General features: G+C 43.3%; 1 protein-coding gene across 5 annotated transcripts in view; it reads right to left on the reverse strand.

Annotated features, from left to right (window-relative positions):
- SLC12A8 (solute carrier family 12 member 8) overlaps positions 1-16,911 on the reverse strand; it is a 174,108-nt gene that overhangs the window by 34,815 nt on the left and 122,382 nt on the right. For 4 of the 5 annotated variants that reach the window (XM_066241463.1, XM_066241462.1, XM_066241459.1 and 1 more), the window contains one exon: positions 10,865-11,510. In XM_066241463.1, the coding sequence (XP_066097560.1) occupies positions 10,865-11,510 (646 nt within the window). The remainder of the gene's footprint in view (positions 1-10,864; positions 11,511-16,911) is intronic. The other variant, XM_066241461.1, reaches the window with a different exon arrangement.

Raw genomic sequence — 16,911 nt, forward strand, 5'->3', positions numbered from 1 at the left:
AAGACATCAGCAGCTACACACCACAGTTCAAATCTAGGCAATTTGCTAAAACAAAAACTCAGAGACATACATCAGAATCAGGAGTTGTCACAATATATTATCTAAACTGTCCAGCTTTCAACCCAAAATTAAAAGACATGCAAAGAAATAGGAAACTGTGGCCCATGCTCAGGGACAAAAGCAATCAAAAGAAACTGACTCTGACTGGAGCCACATGTTGCACTCAGCAGACAAAGACTTCAGAGCAGCCAGCATAATACATATGCTCAAAGAATTAAATAAAAACACAATGTTAATGACTTAAGAAAAAATGATGTCAGTGACTTTCAAAATAAGAAATATCAATAAAGACATATAAACTACAAAAGAAGAACCAGATGAAAATTTAATAGCTAAAAAGCAAAACAACAGAAATGAAAATTTTACTAGATGGGTTTAATAGCAAATTTGATATGGCAGAATACAGAGTCAGTGAAACTTAAAGCTAGATCAGTGATTTTTCAACCTTTTTCATCCCATGGAATACATAAACTAATTACTAAAATTCTGCAGCACAACCAAAAATATATTTTTCCCAATATGACAAAAAAAATAGGTATAATTTTGATTCATTCACACCAATGGCTATTGTTGTATCGGTTGCTGTCATTTCTCTATCTGACAATCTAAGGGAAAAGAGGTCAGTGCCCCTGACTAAACTGTCAGGTATTGCATGTTTTAAAAATTCTTGGGGCACACAGGTTGAAAATCACTGAAATAGATCTAAAGAAATTATCCAAAATGTAGAACAGACAAGAATAGGTGAAAGAAAAAGAAACTGAGCCTCAGAGACCTGGGGAACAATGTCAAGTGTACCAATGTGTAAAGGTAATCCCACAGGGATGGGAAAGAAAAGGAAGGGCAGAAAAAAAATATTTGAAGAAATAATAGCTAAAAAACCTCTGAAATTGAATGAAAATCTTTAATCTACAGATCCAGAAGTAATTACTCCACTGGCATTGCCCCCAGTAATGTACATATGCAGGGGGATCTTCAAGTCATGATAGTCTCAACATACGACATTTCAAGTTTATGACACTCACTACCATAAAAACATAAAACAATTGAGACATGAGTGTTTTAGCTTACACCATTAGCATCATATTTACAGACTACATGGGTGAACTAGTTTGGTTGCACACGGTGGAAGAATATGCAGTAATGCGGCATATGAGTGAGGGAGTTGGGTCCCCCGTATGCTTGCCTACGCCATTTTGGACTGTTAAGAGTGCAAGTGTTCCATTTGTGTTGCTTTGTTTAGCAACTGATTCACCTGACCCAGTATCTCCAGCACCTTCTGCAGGTTCTCCTGCCTCTCCAGCTTCTTCCTCCTTGCAATCCTCTTTCCAGTGTGCAAGCCAACCACAGGAATAAAGGTAAGGAATTTTTTTTACCCTCATTTTTTGCCATTTTTTTCTGTTGCTACAGTACAGTGTATAGTACAGTATATTTATGTCCTTTTCCTTTTTCTGTGGCTTATTTGTTTTTTATGTTCTAGATTATGATTTTACAACTGTGTTAGAATAGGTAAGTAACTTAGGCTAGGATGTATTTCGACTTACACCAAAATACATCATAGGAACTGTCATAGGAACAGAACTGTGTCATAATCCAAGGACACCCTGTACCTGATTACCCCAAACCTACTATCTTTATTTAAAAATTTGACAGCTTAATAGATATGCAATGATATCTTAAAGGTGGTTGAATTTGTGTTCATTTACTTAATACCATGTCCTAGTTCATAAAACATACTGAGAGCAAGCTGATACATTTTGTGTAGTGGTTAAGAACACAATTTCTAGCCCTGTCTGGTTTGCTCAGTAGTAGAGCATCGGCCTGGCGTGTGGAAGTCCCAGGTTTGATTCCCTGCCAGGGCACACAGGAGAACTGCCCATCTGCTTCTCCACCCTTCCCTCTGTGCTTTCTCTCTGTCTCTCTCTTCCCCTCCCACAGCCAAGGCTCCATTGAAGCAAATTTGGCCTGGGTGCTGAGGATGGCTCCATGGCCTCCACCTCAGGTGCTAGAATGGCTTCGGTTGCAATGGAGCAACGCCCCAGATGGGCAGAGCATCACCCCCTAGTGGGCTTGCCATGTGGATCTCAGTCGGGTGCATGCAGGAGTCTGTCTCTCTGCCTCCCTGCTTCTCACTTCAGAAAAATACAAAAAAAAAAACACAGTTTCTAAAGTGAGACTGACTTGAGTTCAAATTCTGACTGGTTTGCATCCTGAGCAAGTGTTTAACTTCTCTCTAAGTCTCTGTAAAAAGATGATAATGCCTAATGCCGATCTTAGACGAAACAATCTGCATTAAGTGTTTCTCTCAAGGTCTCAGGATCATGGGACATATTCAATGAAAGCTGCCTATTTTTAGCTACTAACTCTAGTTAACACTTAACAATAAAAGTTAGTTTGTTGAGTAAACAATGAATGAGTCTGGGAATTGATTTCTTCAATGTAAACTACATATTCATCTCTTCTGACCTCTGTTTAGTAGAATCTGAATTTTGACCTCCCTGATTTTCAAAATAATATGCTCTAGAAGGTATGCTTTTATTGGTTGTGTTTGTCTGAATAATTGTTTCCTTCTGTGACTCTATGTTGTCCAAATGTTTTTTATTTCTACTTAACCAGATCCTTTTTATCTCTGATGATGTCTTTAATAGTCAGAAATCTCTCTCTTGCACAGCTGTTATAAATAAGGAATGCATGGCTATATAAGGCATAAAATATAGCCCCGACTTAAGTTTTTGGATCCATTTGCTCTCAATAGTGATTTGATTCTTATTTTATGGCATCTGGTTTGTCACAGATTTGGTTCTTATAATAGTTAACACTTTCTATTCTATTTTACTAATAAATGTTTCGGTTTTTTTGACAATATGTGTTCAAGTTTGTTTATCAATTTAACCAGCTTTTACTGAGTGCTTGCTTGCTGTGTGCTGTGTGGGAATATTGTGACAAATACAAGGTGGAAAGACAGTCTGTGACTAAAAACAGCTCACAGTCTAGAGGCAAAGAATGAAACTAGTATTTCTTCTTCTTAAGACAGACAGGTGAGTGGGCCTGGAGACAAGTATATAAATGCATATGATCTGAATGTATAAAACAATGTGGTAATTATTCATACTAACTATATGAATCACAGCAGGGAAATCAGGTAACCTTCAGAGGGGGTAAAAATGAGTCTGAAAAGTCAGATGGATTTTAAATCATAAGTAGGAGTTTTCCAGATGGAGAAGGGGGAGGTGAAGCAATTTGAGAAGGCAGAACAGCATATACAAAGTCAGGAAGGAATAAAGAACATGATGTGTTGAGGGCTCCAGTCTGGGTGTAGCCGCAACATACAGAGAGTATGGGTTGTCGTGAGAAAAGTGGCCAGTGAGGTAGGTCAGGGCAGGATTGTAAAGAACCTTGCGAATCACACCAGGGATCTTGAACTTGAGACGGAAGGCATTAGATTCCGGCAAAGGATTTTAAGTAAGAGAGACGTAATGAGAGTTTTATTTCAGGAAGATCATGCAGTGGACAATGAGAAGAAGCGGGGTGTGGGAAAATCTGGAGACAGGAGGCTGGTTTGGAGACTTAACAAGAGCCTGGGTGCTAGATGATGAGGGTCGATACCAAGGTAAAGACAGCAAGGGTGGAGGAGAGGGGTGGTCAATAGCTAAGAGATAGATAATTGGGTGGCAACCACTTCATTGATCAAACATGGTAAACTGACCATAATGTCTCTCCCAAAAAACCTAATGAGAAGACAGAAAAGGAATTAAATAGGTATAAACCCACAAGCACAAGGAGAATGAGAGAGGAAGGATAAAAACAAATCTTGGAGGAAGGAAAGGTGACAGAGGAGTGGTAACAGACTGAGCAGAGCAGAGGATGAACTCCAGAGCCTACAGATACAGTGCTGGTAAGAAGCAGTGCAATGCACCCCATAGACTCCAGCAGAGTTCAGGACCAGGAAGCAGCATGTCCTTGGGAGGTGCAGGAGGTTGTTGGCAAAACTGTATATGAATCAGCTGGACACTGAGGGTGGATACTCTTTGCTCGATCATCTCCCCAAGGGGAATTTCCAGATTTGGGATACCAGGCACAGCAAAGAATAGGAAAATGGATCTAGAAACTGGGGAATTAAATGAAAGCCTATATCCTAAACAATGGGGAGCCCCAACCCCTTATCTTACCTTATTCTCTGAATGCAAGCAGCCATTTGGGTGACCCCCAGGCCAGAGATTAAATGACTCTTCTGCCCCACAGGAAACTCTCTAGCTGGTTATATTGAGCAGTCCTCTGTGAAGAAGCTAGCTTACTCCTTAATTATTCTATAGTGAGGTATCCGAATGAACAAGCCCTGCCTAGTATGCTTTTCAGAACTTTAATTCTAAGTAGAAAAAGAAATCAAAAGCCCAACAGACATGTTAGTAAAGGCTCTAATATAAGCCAGAGAGACCAAGCCAAAGAGAAGAGGATCTAGAGAACACAGGACAATAAAAGGAGCAGAAAAGGACTCTAAAGGGAGAATAAGTAATAATACCAGAAAGATAAGATAAACCTTTGTGCCCATAAAACAAGAATAAGATAATGTTCACATTAAAACAAGGGGCAGGGTGAAGGGCAAATTAGGTTACAACTAAAGAGCTCTAGGCAATTAAAAGCAGGACCATTGTGGCATAACCTGATTGTTGCTGCCCAATCTCCTCTTCCTTAGGAAAAAAAAAGAACAACACTACACAATTTCATGTGAAGTGGCAACATGACCATCCAAAAAGACATTTCCCAGTCCAAGAACAGCTGAAAAGGCTAGTGAATCATGTTCAGGGCTATGCAGCCAGGGACACCACTCAGAATTATGCCAGAACTGTCCAGTGGGGACATCACTGCTGCAGGCACCAGAATCTAGACACTGCAGCCTGCCTATTGATCCTGAAAGCCCTGGACAGTGGAGCCAAGAACGTAGTCATCCTGCAGCTACCATCATGCTTCCAGAGAGTTCCTCAAAGTCTCCATTTCTTTAGGTTTCCAGTTCCCAGTTTAAGGAGGGCTTATCTGACGAGAGCCCGGATCCTGTGCCTGAATTCTGGCTTCATGGAGCTGGGGAAACTGATATCTGACATTTTGAGTGTGAAAGCCCTGCTTTGCCGCCCACCAAGACTCATAACATTGGAAACTCTTCAAACATAGGGAGGTCGCTCAATGCTGGGAGAGAAAAAAGAGGGGGCAAAAAGTCTATTATAATATTGTACCCAAGAAATGTTTTGAACCCCGGATCCAAAGAAATGTCTTATTCCCTGGATCCAACACAAGAGTGGGATAAAGAGGAACTGCAAGACAGCAACAGCCTTGCAGCAGGGCCCGGAACAGTCTAGAACAGACAGTGGAACAGAGGGGAAAGCAAAGGCGTGTGATACATCTCTGAAGAATTAAAGCATCTGGTAAACAACACTGAGAGGCCTTTGACACATCTGCCAGAGCATTTAGAGAAAAACTAAGGACCAAGAAAAAAGAGCAAACGAAAACCAATGCAGTTGTTAACTCCAGGGAACAGAAAATGTTGGACAAAAGAGGAAATGTAATCATAGTATAGTACAAGGCTGAGAGTTAAGCAGTATTTACTTAATTGTGATAATATGAATACTAGATATCAAGTTAATCAAAACCGATATAATTACACTGGGACATTGAATGAGAAGTGGGAGTGGCTTAAATGGGTTAAATCTCCATTTATGATAATGGGAAGTCAAAAGATGATATCCAACACTGACACTGAAAAGTAAGTAGCAATACATATATATTACGTAGGAGACCTCCCATCAAGATGGCAGCATAGGTAAAGGCAGTACTTGAATCCTCCCACAACCACATCAAAATTACAACTACACCACAGGACAACCATCATTCCAAACCACCTGAAATCTAGCTGACTAGAAGTCTACAGCTAGGGATTTAAAGAAAAGCCACATGGAGACTGGTAGGAAGGGTGGAGATCAGAAACAGGCTGGTCCCACACCCATGGTCCAGTGGATAAAAATTGGGAGGGATATATCTCATCTGCAGAGCCCCCCCCCCCCCAGGAGCGAGAGGTCCCTGCCCATTACTAGGTCCCCAAGCCCTGGGTTCCAGAGCCAGGAAGAGAAGTTCCCATAACTTCTGGCTGTAAAAACCAGCAGGGATTGTGGCTGAGGAAGACAGAGGGCTGCTGGAGTCCCAGGCAGTTCCTCTTAAAGGACCTGCCCACAGACTTACACAGACTCACTGGCTCTGAGCTCCAGTGCGAAGAACCAGGGACATACAGGAAGGAACGGAATTGTCTGGCATTAAGGTAAGAAACAAAAGTGCTGGCAGAGGCCATGTTCCTTTCCTGAGACCCCCACAGAGCAGGCAGGTGGACGCCATATCTGAGTCTCCATCAGCCTCACTCAAACTGTTTCCTGAGACAGCAGCCTGCCCAACTTGTGGCATTTCCAATGACTTTTCCATACAAATGGCCTCCCCTGCTTCATGCTTTGGACTTCCTTAAAACCTTTCGAACAACCATCATGTGGCCTGTGTGTACCCTGTACCTCTTGCTAAGTGGCCCCGGGCCCAGCACTAACGGCAGCCGGCCTTGATTCACAGTGTGGCCTCTCCTGGGCACCTCCAAGCCCAGCACAAATAGCAGTCATGTACAGCTCAGGCCAGGTGGCCCCAGGCAGGGCATAGGCAGTGGCTGACCTTGTATCTCCCGGGAGGTCTCAGAACCAATGCACCTGGTGGACAGCTTCAGATCATGCCAGATTATAGCCCTACCGCCTCCACGGGCAGCACACTCAAGGAGCAGGTTCAGTGAGCACCGAAGCCCCACTGCAGCAAGTCCTCCTCCACAGGGTTGACTTCTGCACAGCTGATCCTCCACTGTAGTCACAGCGGGTCCTCACAGCCACTTGGCCCGGGGGTCATTCCCTCCCCGGGATGCCAACAGCAATCAAGGCTCAACTACAACAAGACAGTGCACACAGCCCACACAGGGGCACAGCTGGTACACCCCGCTCGGGTGACTAGGAAGGCTCACCACTGGGCCCTACAGGACGCCGACTCCACAAGGCCACTCTACCAACTCTGGGAGATGTAGCACTTCTACTTAGTACAAAGGAACAAACATAGGCAAGCAGCCAGAATACAGAGGCAAAGAAACAGTTCCCAAATGAAAAAGTAGGAGAATTCCAGCAAAAGAACTAAATGAAATAGAGACAAGCAGTTACCAGATACAGAGTTTAAAACAATGCTTATAAGAATGCTCAAGGAACTTAGAACTTCAACAGCATAAAAAGGGTAAATACCATAAAAAAAGAGCCAGTCAGAAATGAAGGCTACATTAACTGAAATGAAGAAGAATTTACAGGGAATCAATAGTACAGTGCACGAAGCTGAGAATCAAATCAGCAATTTGGAATATAAGGAAGCGAAAACATCCTATCAGAACAGCAAATAGAGAAAAGAATCCAAAAAAAAAAAAAAAAATGAAGATGGCGTAAGGAGCCTCTGGGACAACTTCAAACATTTGCATCATGGGGGTGTTGGAAGGAGAAGAGAGAGCAAGAAATTGAAAACATATTTGAAAAAATGACAGAAAACTTCCCTAACCTGGCAAAGGAAATAGAGATACAAGTCCAGGAAGCACAGAAAGTCCCAAACAAAATGAACCCAAAGAGGCCCACACCAAGACATATTATCATTACAATGTAAAAGGTTAGAGATTAAAGTGTAAAAGAGAGAATCTTAAAAGCAGCAAGAGAAACACAGTTAGTTACCTACAAGGAAACTCCTATAACACTGTCAGCTGATTTCTCAACAGGAACTTTGCAGGCCAGAAGGGAGTGCAAGAAATATTCCAAGTGATAAAAAGCAAGGACCAACAACCAAGATTACTCTACCCAGCAAGGCCATCATTTAGAATCAAAGGACAGATAAAGAGCTTCTCAAGTAAGAAAAAGCTAAAGGAGTTAATCACCACCAAACCAGCATTACAGGAAATGGGAAAGGGTCTTCTTTTAGAAAAAGGAAAAAAAGGTAGAAAATATGAACAATAAAATGCCCATAAATACATAACTATCAACAATTTAATCTAAAAGAAGAACAAATAAATAAGCAGAATAGAAACAGATTCATAGAAAGAGAGAACATTTTGACAGTTTCCAGATGGGAGAGGACTTGGAGGGGGTAGAAAAGCTGAAGGGATGAAGGACAGAGCGGTAATTACAGAATAGTCATGGGATGCAAAGTACAGCACAGGGAATACAGTCAGTAACAGTCTAGTAACTATGTGTGCTGTCAGATGGGAGTGAGATTTATTGGGATGATCAGTTAGTAAGTTATATAATGTCTGATCACTGGGGTCTACACCTGAAACTAATATAATATTGTATGCCAACTATAATTGAAAAATAGAAAATGATTTTTTAAAAAAGAAAAGTGGAAAAAGAGAATAAAAACGAAATTGGTCCCATGTGACAATCACCAAAGCTGGGAACAGCTACGTGAGGTTCACCATGCTACTCTCTCTCCTTTAGCATATGCTTAAAGTTTCCATAATAAAGAGTTAAATTAAAACAAAACAAATATTATTTAGTAACATTAAGGTTAACAGAAGTAGCACTTTTTGGGTTGAAAGTGGAGTTTTCTGGGGGGGGGGGGTGAGAATAGAGGTACAGAAGTATAAAGGGAATAATATAAAAAAGTGGAAACTATTTCTGATTATGTGACTTATTAAACTATACAGTGTGTCCATAAAGTCATGGTGCACTTTTGACTGGTCACAGGAAAGCAACAAAAGATGATAGAAATGTGAAATCTGCACCAAATAAAAGGAAAACCCTCCCAGTTTCTGTAGGATGATGTGGCAGCATGTGCACATGTGCAGATGATGACGTAACACCATGTATATAGCAGAGCAGCCCACAGCCATGCCAGTCGAGATGTGGACGGTACAGAGGAAAGTTCAGTGTGTTCTGTGGCTCACTAAATTCGAATCCATGACCAAAGTGCAACGTGAATATCGGCGCGTTTATAACGAAGCGCCACTACATAGGAATAACATTACTTGGTGGGATAAGCAGTTGAAGGAAACCAGCAGTTTGGTGGAGAAACCCTGTTCTGGTAGGCCATCAGCCAGTGACGAGTCTGTAGAGGCTATACAGGATAGCTACCTAAGGAGCCCTAAAAAATCTGTGCATGAGCCCACATCGAACTGCACTGAATAGGTATGAAACTGGGAGTTTTCCTTTTATTTGGTGCAGATTTCACATTTCTATCGTCTTTTCTTGCTTTCCTGTGACCAGTCAATGGTACACCATGGGCCCTGGCCGGTTGGCTCAGTAGTAGAGCGTTGGCCTGGAGTGCAGGAGTCCCGGATTCAATTCCCAGCCAGGGCACACAGGAAAAGTGCCCATCTGCTTCTCCACCCCTCCCCCTCTCCTTCCTCTCTGTCTCTCTCTTCCCCTCCCACAGCCAAGGCTCCACTGGAGCAAAGTTGGCCCGGGCGCGGAGGATGGTTCTGTGGCCTCTGCCTCAGGCACTAGAATGGCTCTGGTTGCAGCAGAGCGACACCCCAAGATGGGCAGAGCATCGCCCCCTGGTGGGCGTGCCGGGTGGATCCCGGTTGGGCGCATGTGGGAGTCTGTCTGACTGCCTCCCCGTTTCCAACTTCAGAAAAATACAAAAAAAAAAAAAAAAAAAAAAGTGCACTATGACTTTACAGACACACTGTACACTTATTACTTTGATCAAAATAAAATAATTTAAAATTTTTACTAATGCTCTCACTATAAACACCTCACACCAACTTGGAGCTAAAGGAGAAAAGGTGGGTATGTGGGAGAATATAAAACGTTCATTTTAGACATCTCCTTCCACGTCCCTTGGTCGCCTCCTCTGTGCCCTCTGGTCCCCACAGATCTCCAGGGGCTGGGTGATGTAAAGGGAAGCCCTGGGCTTCCCAGGCAGGGAGACCTGGGTGTGCTGTCCAGCTGTGGAAAGTGTTAGCTCTAGGACTTCTCTGTGACCTCGCTGGGCCTCAGGGTCTTCGTTGGTAAAATGGAAAACGCTAATATTTATCATATAACATAAAATAACTTAGGTCAAGTACTAAAAATATGGAAGACTCAGAAGTTATAAGTTCTGTCTCTCTTGGCATTCCTCAGGCCCTGTAAGTCTCTCTGAGAGTCCCCCTGTGTCCCCGTCTGCAGGGCTGAGAGCGAAGTAGAGCCGTGCCCCTTTCGCCACCTTCTCCCCACCCCCTCTTGCCTGCTTTGGGACAGTCATCTGCCACAGACAAAACAGACCGAGTCCTTCTAGGCAGCTTGTCACCACACACTTCCACTTCTCTTGAAAAAAAAAAAAATCAGTTTCATTCACATGGGCTTTATACCTCAGCCGATTTTTGAGTAAAACAAAATTAATATTCTATTTTAATAGCAATGGCTCCCACATATAGGAGTAGGTAGAAATTTCTGTTTTAAATCAACTATCTATTGGATGATGGGTATGCAACATAATTGAAAGACAAGATAACCTGGACTTGTTATCTTTGAATATATGTATCCTGATTTATTGATGTCGCCCCATTAAAAAAAATAAAATTAAAAAAAGATCAACTATCTATAACAGTAGAATTACAAACCCAGCTGATGCCTGAATATATCTTTTAAAATAAATGTAAAACAAAATTAACAGGGGTTTTAAAGCCAGCTTAAAGTGAACTGGCTAAGGACTTGAAAGAGGTTCGTGATAACTGAGTTGGCAAGGCAGCCAGCAGTCACCCCAAATTGTATGACTTCTGAGCACGCACCTTCTCCACTTGGCCTCCACTGGTTGCTCAGCTCAGGGCCACGCTGTTCTCCATACGCTTCCCACGGCTGAGCTCTCTCACTCCTGGCGCTCTGTTTGGGGCAGTAGGACTCCTGCCCCTCCCAGGAGGCACTGGGCAATCCATCAGGGTCTTTGGTAGAGAAGGAAGCTGGTGACTTGAGGTCCAAGAGGAAGCTATCTTGTAGGGTTTGCTTGGTGGCCTTCTTGCATTTCCTCTTCTGATGCTCTGGAATCCTGTCACCTTCTCCCGGCCTAGCCTGGCTACTCTCAGGCATCCGGGTAAGCTGGAGGAGCTGGTCCATGTCTCTGGTGAATTCTAGCAGAGTGCCCTCAGAGAGGCTTTGGGCATTGCCCTCGGAGCCATAACTTGGAGCCTTTACCAACGGCAGGTGCTCAGAGCAGCGGAGAGCTCCCATGTCATCCCTGTGCGTAGCCTCGGGCCCCTGGGGGTGGCCGCAGGAAACCATGGAGAGGGAGAAGTAAGAGTAATCCACCGCGAGATATGTCAGCAAGAAGTTGATGGTGACAATGGGAGCCAGAACATTCACCTGACCCACAAGAACAAAGGCCATGGTCACCAAGCTGGTCAGGCAGATGGCAGCAACGGGTGTTTTATTTGGCCCTTTCTGCTCAAACAAAAATAACATGCTATGAAACTTCAGAAGAAAATCACATTATATGATAGAAACACAACTCATAAACCACTTCTCCCATATGACCCTTGGAATGTTGGTAACTGTTCACTTACAAAATTAGGATAATAATATCAACCTATGGCATTATTGTGGGATCAGTTAACATGTATAAAGCACTAGGCATGTCACTGACATGCAGTGGGCTCCTAACACACATGGGTATCAGTTGTCTTAGTAACTATTAATAGGGGGTATTAGTTAAGAACTTGGACTTCCCACGTATTTCTCCTTCGGTCTTTAATTTTGTTTTAATACCAGCTTTGGAAAACAAACGGATGGAAAGCTGATTCTTCCCACACTCTAGTGGGGAAATGACTGTAGGGGAGTAGCCAACCCCAGAAGACATAGGAGAATCATTGGTGGCCAAGGTGGGGAAATTCTGATGCTAAACACACACATGCCATGCTCACAGACATGCACATGCTCTCTCTCTCTCTCTCTCTCACACACACACACAAACACACACACACACACCTGTTAGTGAAGGAGGTGGGTATGGTGACCTTCGGGATAGCAGTGGGAAGTATGTGCAGCTAACTCCATATATCTGTTACTCCAAAGAAGATATTCGTCACAGAACCTGACACAGTTCTTGGGCCAGAAACAACAGTCACTTTCCAGTCCTCCACTTCCTTGACCTAAGGACTGCATTTGACCCAGCTGATCGCTCCCTGGTCTCTGGAAGACTTTCTTCACCTCGCCGCTCTGGATTCGTCTCCCTCCTCACTGAGGGCTCCTGTGGCTCCGGAGCCACCCCCGCATCTCAGAAAGCTACATTTAATGCAGCCTGGCCTCCATCCTCAGACCCTCCCCTCTCTGCCTGCACTTCCTTCCTGGGTAACCTCAGCTAGGTGCATGGCTTTAAACACCAGCTTTATGCTCTCAACTCTCAAATTTGAATCTCCAGCCTGAAATGTTCCCCAAATCTAGACTTAAATATTCAGCTGTCCAATCAACATTTCCAGTTGTTGTCTAATAGGATCTCAAACCTAACTGCCCCAAATCAAGTTGCTGCCTCCCCCAATCTTATGCCCCTCAAAGTGACTCCTTCTGCAGTCTCTCATCTCAGAAAATGGACATTCCATCCTTCCAGTTGTTCAGTCAAGGAAAATTCTTGAGGCCTCTTCTCATTTTCTCATTCTCCATTAGCGAAGATGATAAGAATTTACCCTCAGGATATGCACAGGATCTAACCACTGCCCTCACCTCCTGTACTGACAGCACTCTGTGGTGTGAAGGGCACTTCCAGCTCTGACCTGGAGACCTCCCACAGGTGTCCCTCCTGGTGTGTAACCACTGCCCTCACCTCCTGTACTGACAGCACTCTGTGGTGTGAAGGGCACTTCCAGCTCTGACCTGCAGACCTCCCACAGGTGTCCCTCCTGGTGTGTAACCACTGCCCTCACCTCCTGTACTGACAGCACTCTGTGGTGTGAAGGGCACTTCCAGCTCTGACCTGGAGACCTCCCACAGGTGTCCCTTCTGGTGTGTCCCCGTCCTAAGGGCCAGACAGGAAGCAGCCTTCAGTCACAGGATGAAGATGGCAAAGTCATCATCAGCCTGAGTCTCCAAGCATCAGAGCCCCTATTGACCTGAAATATATACTTTCCCTAGAATGTCAGAGTAAAAGTCTTTAAAAAAAGAGTAAAAATACAGTTTTATTGTTTTGAGAATTACGGTTCATTTGGTATTTTTTTGGTATAGTTATAAATGTTTAGCATATTCTAACAATAAAAATGCTAAGAATAAAGTAAATCTTTAGAAACTAAAAAGAACTCACAAGGAGGGTCTTAGATGTGCCGGAGGAAATGCTAGTGGTCCAGGCCAGGACTGTAATCAAGGTCGGTCATAAAGAGATAGAATAGTCGCCTGACCTGTGGTGGCGCAGTGGGATAAAGCGTCAACCTGAAACACTGAGGTCGCCGGTTCGAAACCTTGGGCTTGCCCGGTCAAGGCACATATGGGAGTCGAAGCTTCCTGCTCCTCCCCCTTCTCTCTCTCTCTGTCTCTTTCTCTCACTCCTCTCTCTCTAAAAAATCAATAAACAAAATATTTGGAAAGAAAAAAAAAAAAGAGATAGAATAGTCAAACGTGAACTTCTGTTCGCCGACAGACACCATAAAGAAATGAAACACAAGCCACACAATGGGGAAAGTTATTTGCAAAACAGACAAGGGTGAGCAAACATAGGTTCACAGTTAGAATACAATAATTAATGAGTAATAATACAAGAATAAACTCTGTGTTTTGTATACTTAACAACTGTAAATCCACTTTTGTCCACCCTGTATAATTGACTAAGGGTCAGCCAGATTAAACCGAAAAAATTCCCACAAAATAATTAGAAAAAGACAGACAACCCACTAAAAAAATAAGCAAAAGGGTGCCTACTAAACATATTAAAGATGCCCAATCTCATTTTGTAATCAGGAAAATGCAAATCAAAACTGTAATGAGATACTATTAGATACCCGCCAGATTGGTAAAATTAAATTAATAATATCAGCCCTGGCCAGGTAGCTCTGTTGGTTACAGCAGTGGTCCCCAACCTTTTTTGGGCCATGGACCGGTTTAATGTCAGAAAATATTTTCACAGACCGGCCTTTAGGGCGGGACGGATAAAGGTATCATGTGATCTAGACAAGCATCAAGAGTGAGTCTTGGACGGATGTAACAGAGGGAATCTGGTCTTTTTTTTTTTTTTTTTTTTTTTTGGTATTTTTCTGAAGTTGGAAACGGGGAGGCAGTCAGACAGACTCCTGCATGCGCCCAACCGGGATCCACCCGGCATGCCCACCAGGGGGCGATGCTCTGCCCATCTGGGGCGTTGCTCTGTTGCAACCAGAGCCATTCTAGCGCATATTAGAATATGCCACAGAGCCATCCTCAGCACCCGGACCAACTTTGCTCCAATGGAGCCTTGGCTGCGGGAGGGGAAGAGAGAGACAGAGAGGAAGGAGAGGGGGAGGGGTGGAGAAGCAGATGGGTGCTTCTCCTGTGTGCCCTGGCCAGGAATCGAACCCAGGACTCCTGCACACCAGGCCAACACTCTACCACTGAGCCAACCAGTGGAATCTGGTCATTTTAAAAAAATAAAACATCACTCAGACTTAAATATAAATAAAACGGAAATAATGTAAGTTATTTATTCTTTTTCTGTGGACTGGTACCAAATGGCCCACACGGACCGGTACTGGTCCGTGGCCCAGGGTTGGGGACCACTAGGTTAGAGTGTTCCTGATACACCAAGATTGTGGTTTCCATTCCCAGTCAGGGCACGTACAAGAATCAACCAATGAATGCATAAATAGGTGGAACAACAAATCAATATTTCTCTCTCTTGCTATCTCTCAAATCAATAAATTTTTAAAAATTTAAATATCAAGTGTTGGCAAGAATATAGATAAATGGGAATGTTTATCCTCTGCTGAAAAAGAAGTATAAATTAGTACAACCACGTGGAAAAAGATGTTTGCATTATCTACTAAGGGAAGATACAGAGACCCTACAGTTTAGCAGCTGCACTGATGGGCATGTAGTCTGAAAGAAGTGCCCGTGTGCACCAGTCTGCAAGGACAAGAATGTTCATTGCACTGTCTGTAATAGTCCCAAATTGGAACGGCCCCAATGGCCATCAACAGCCACATGGATAAATAAACTGGAGCAAATGAGGAAATGCTGCATTGGGGTGATAATAAACAAACTGCTGCTACAGCTAAAATGTGGATGATTCTCATAAAACAGTGTTTAGTACAAGAAGCATGCCACATTTATATAGAGTTAGAAAACAGACAAAACTAAGTGATTTTGTTTAGCGATGCAGATGGACTGGCAAACTACGGAGCTGGCAAACTATGACCCCTGGGCCAGATGTGGCCACCATCTGTTTATGTATGCCCAAGAGCTAAGAATGGTTTTACATGTTCAAGCAGCTGGGGCGGGGGGTGGGGGGAATCAAAAGAAGAGTAATATTTTGTGACATATGAAAATTACATGAAATTCTCATGTTAGTGCCCCATAAATAAAGTCTTTCTGGAACATAGCCACACTTATCCCATTCGTATTGTCTGTGCCCACTTTTGAGCTACAATGACAGAGTTGAGTTGTGACAGAGACCGTGGGGCCTAAAAAATGTAAAACATTTATTTATTCTTTGGCCGTTTTCAGAAAACTTCGTCAACTCCTGAGCAAAACTACAAAGAAAGTAAGAAGTACTATTATCACAGAAGTCAGGACGGTGGCTTCCACAGTGAGATGGACGGGGCTCTGAGCAGAGAGAGAGTGTGAAGGGGGGCGTTTGTGTCTTGGGTAGAGGTACAAAGATGTTCACTTCACGGTTAGTCTTTAAACTGTCCACATTGGTTTCATAACCATTCCTGTATATTAAATAAATCTCAAAAAAATTTTAAAGTTTCTTTTCCTCTCCATAAAAAAGGTACTAATAAAATTTAATCATTTGTAAAGAAGCTTTAAAGAAGCTTTCAAAGTTTAAAAGCAACTGAAAAATCAGAGAAAATTCTTGTAACCCATATCACAAAAATTAATCTTCCAAACAAAAAGCTTTTAGCAATTGAGAAGAAGACTGACAATTACAGAAAAATATATACAAATGACTGAGAAGGTGTTCTACCTCATTCATAATAAGAGTAGCACGATAAACCACAAACACCCTAAGATGCCATTTCTCACTACACAATTGGCAAAAACTCATATTTGACGGTGAGTTGTGGGATGAGTCCATTGCTAGCACTGCAGTGCCTGGGGTAAGAGTGCAAATGGTAGTCCACACATCCTATGTCTAAATATTTACAATTATAAACCAAGCTAACAAACTGTTAAACTGAATTTGTTCTAGCCTCTCCTTGGCAAGCACAGCCTCAGGAGATGGGGAAGGCTGGTTCAGAGTTCTCGTGTTCCGCAGAGCTCTCGCGGCCGGACAGCCTTGCACAGCCTCTGTGCCCAGCCCACGCCCCTTCCCTTCCCAGACCACACGGTGAAGGACCCACTTGTGTACTTCCGGCCCACACCCCGGCCCTGGAGACGACAGACCCAGGAAAGCAGCAGATCCTGGATGTGGGCTGGGGGACGTCTTGGCAGGGAATTCCAAGGTGCAGCATCCCTGGACTGTGGGGGGCATGGGATCCAGCTGGGCATGTCCCCTTGGCCTCATGAACTTTTTACCCCAAGAACCAGAATAGAGTCCTATAAAGCAGGGACTTTTGGCCGAAGTCTAAGAGTGGCACTGGCTGTAAGGAAACAGGAATTCATATACATTGCTGGTAGAAATACAAAATGATAGAAATCCCATGGAAGCTGTTTTAGCTATATCTAT

The sequence above is a fragment of the Saccopteryx bilineata genome, chromosome 8 (assembly GCF_036850765.1).
Source record: "Saccopteryx bilineata isolate mSacBil1 chromosome 8, mSacBil1_pri_phased_curated, whole genome shotgun sequence".
Lineage (NCBI taxonomy): Eukaryota > Metazoa > Chordata > Mammalia > Chiroptera > Emballonuridae > Saccopteryx > Saccopteryx bilineata.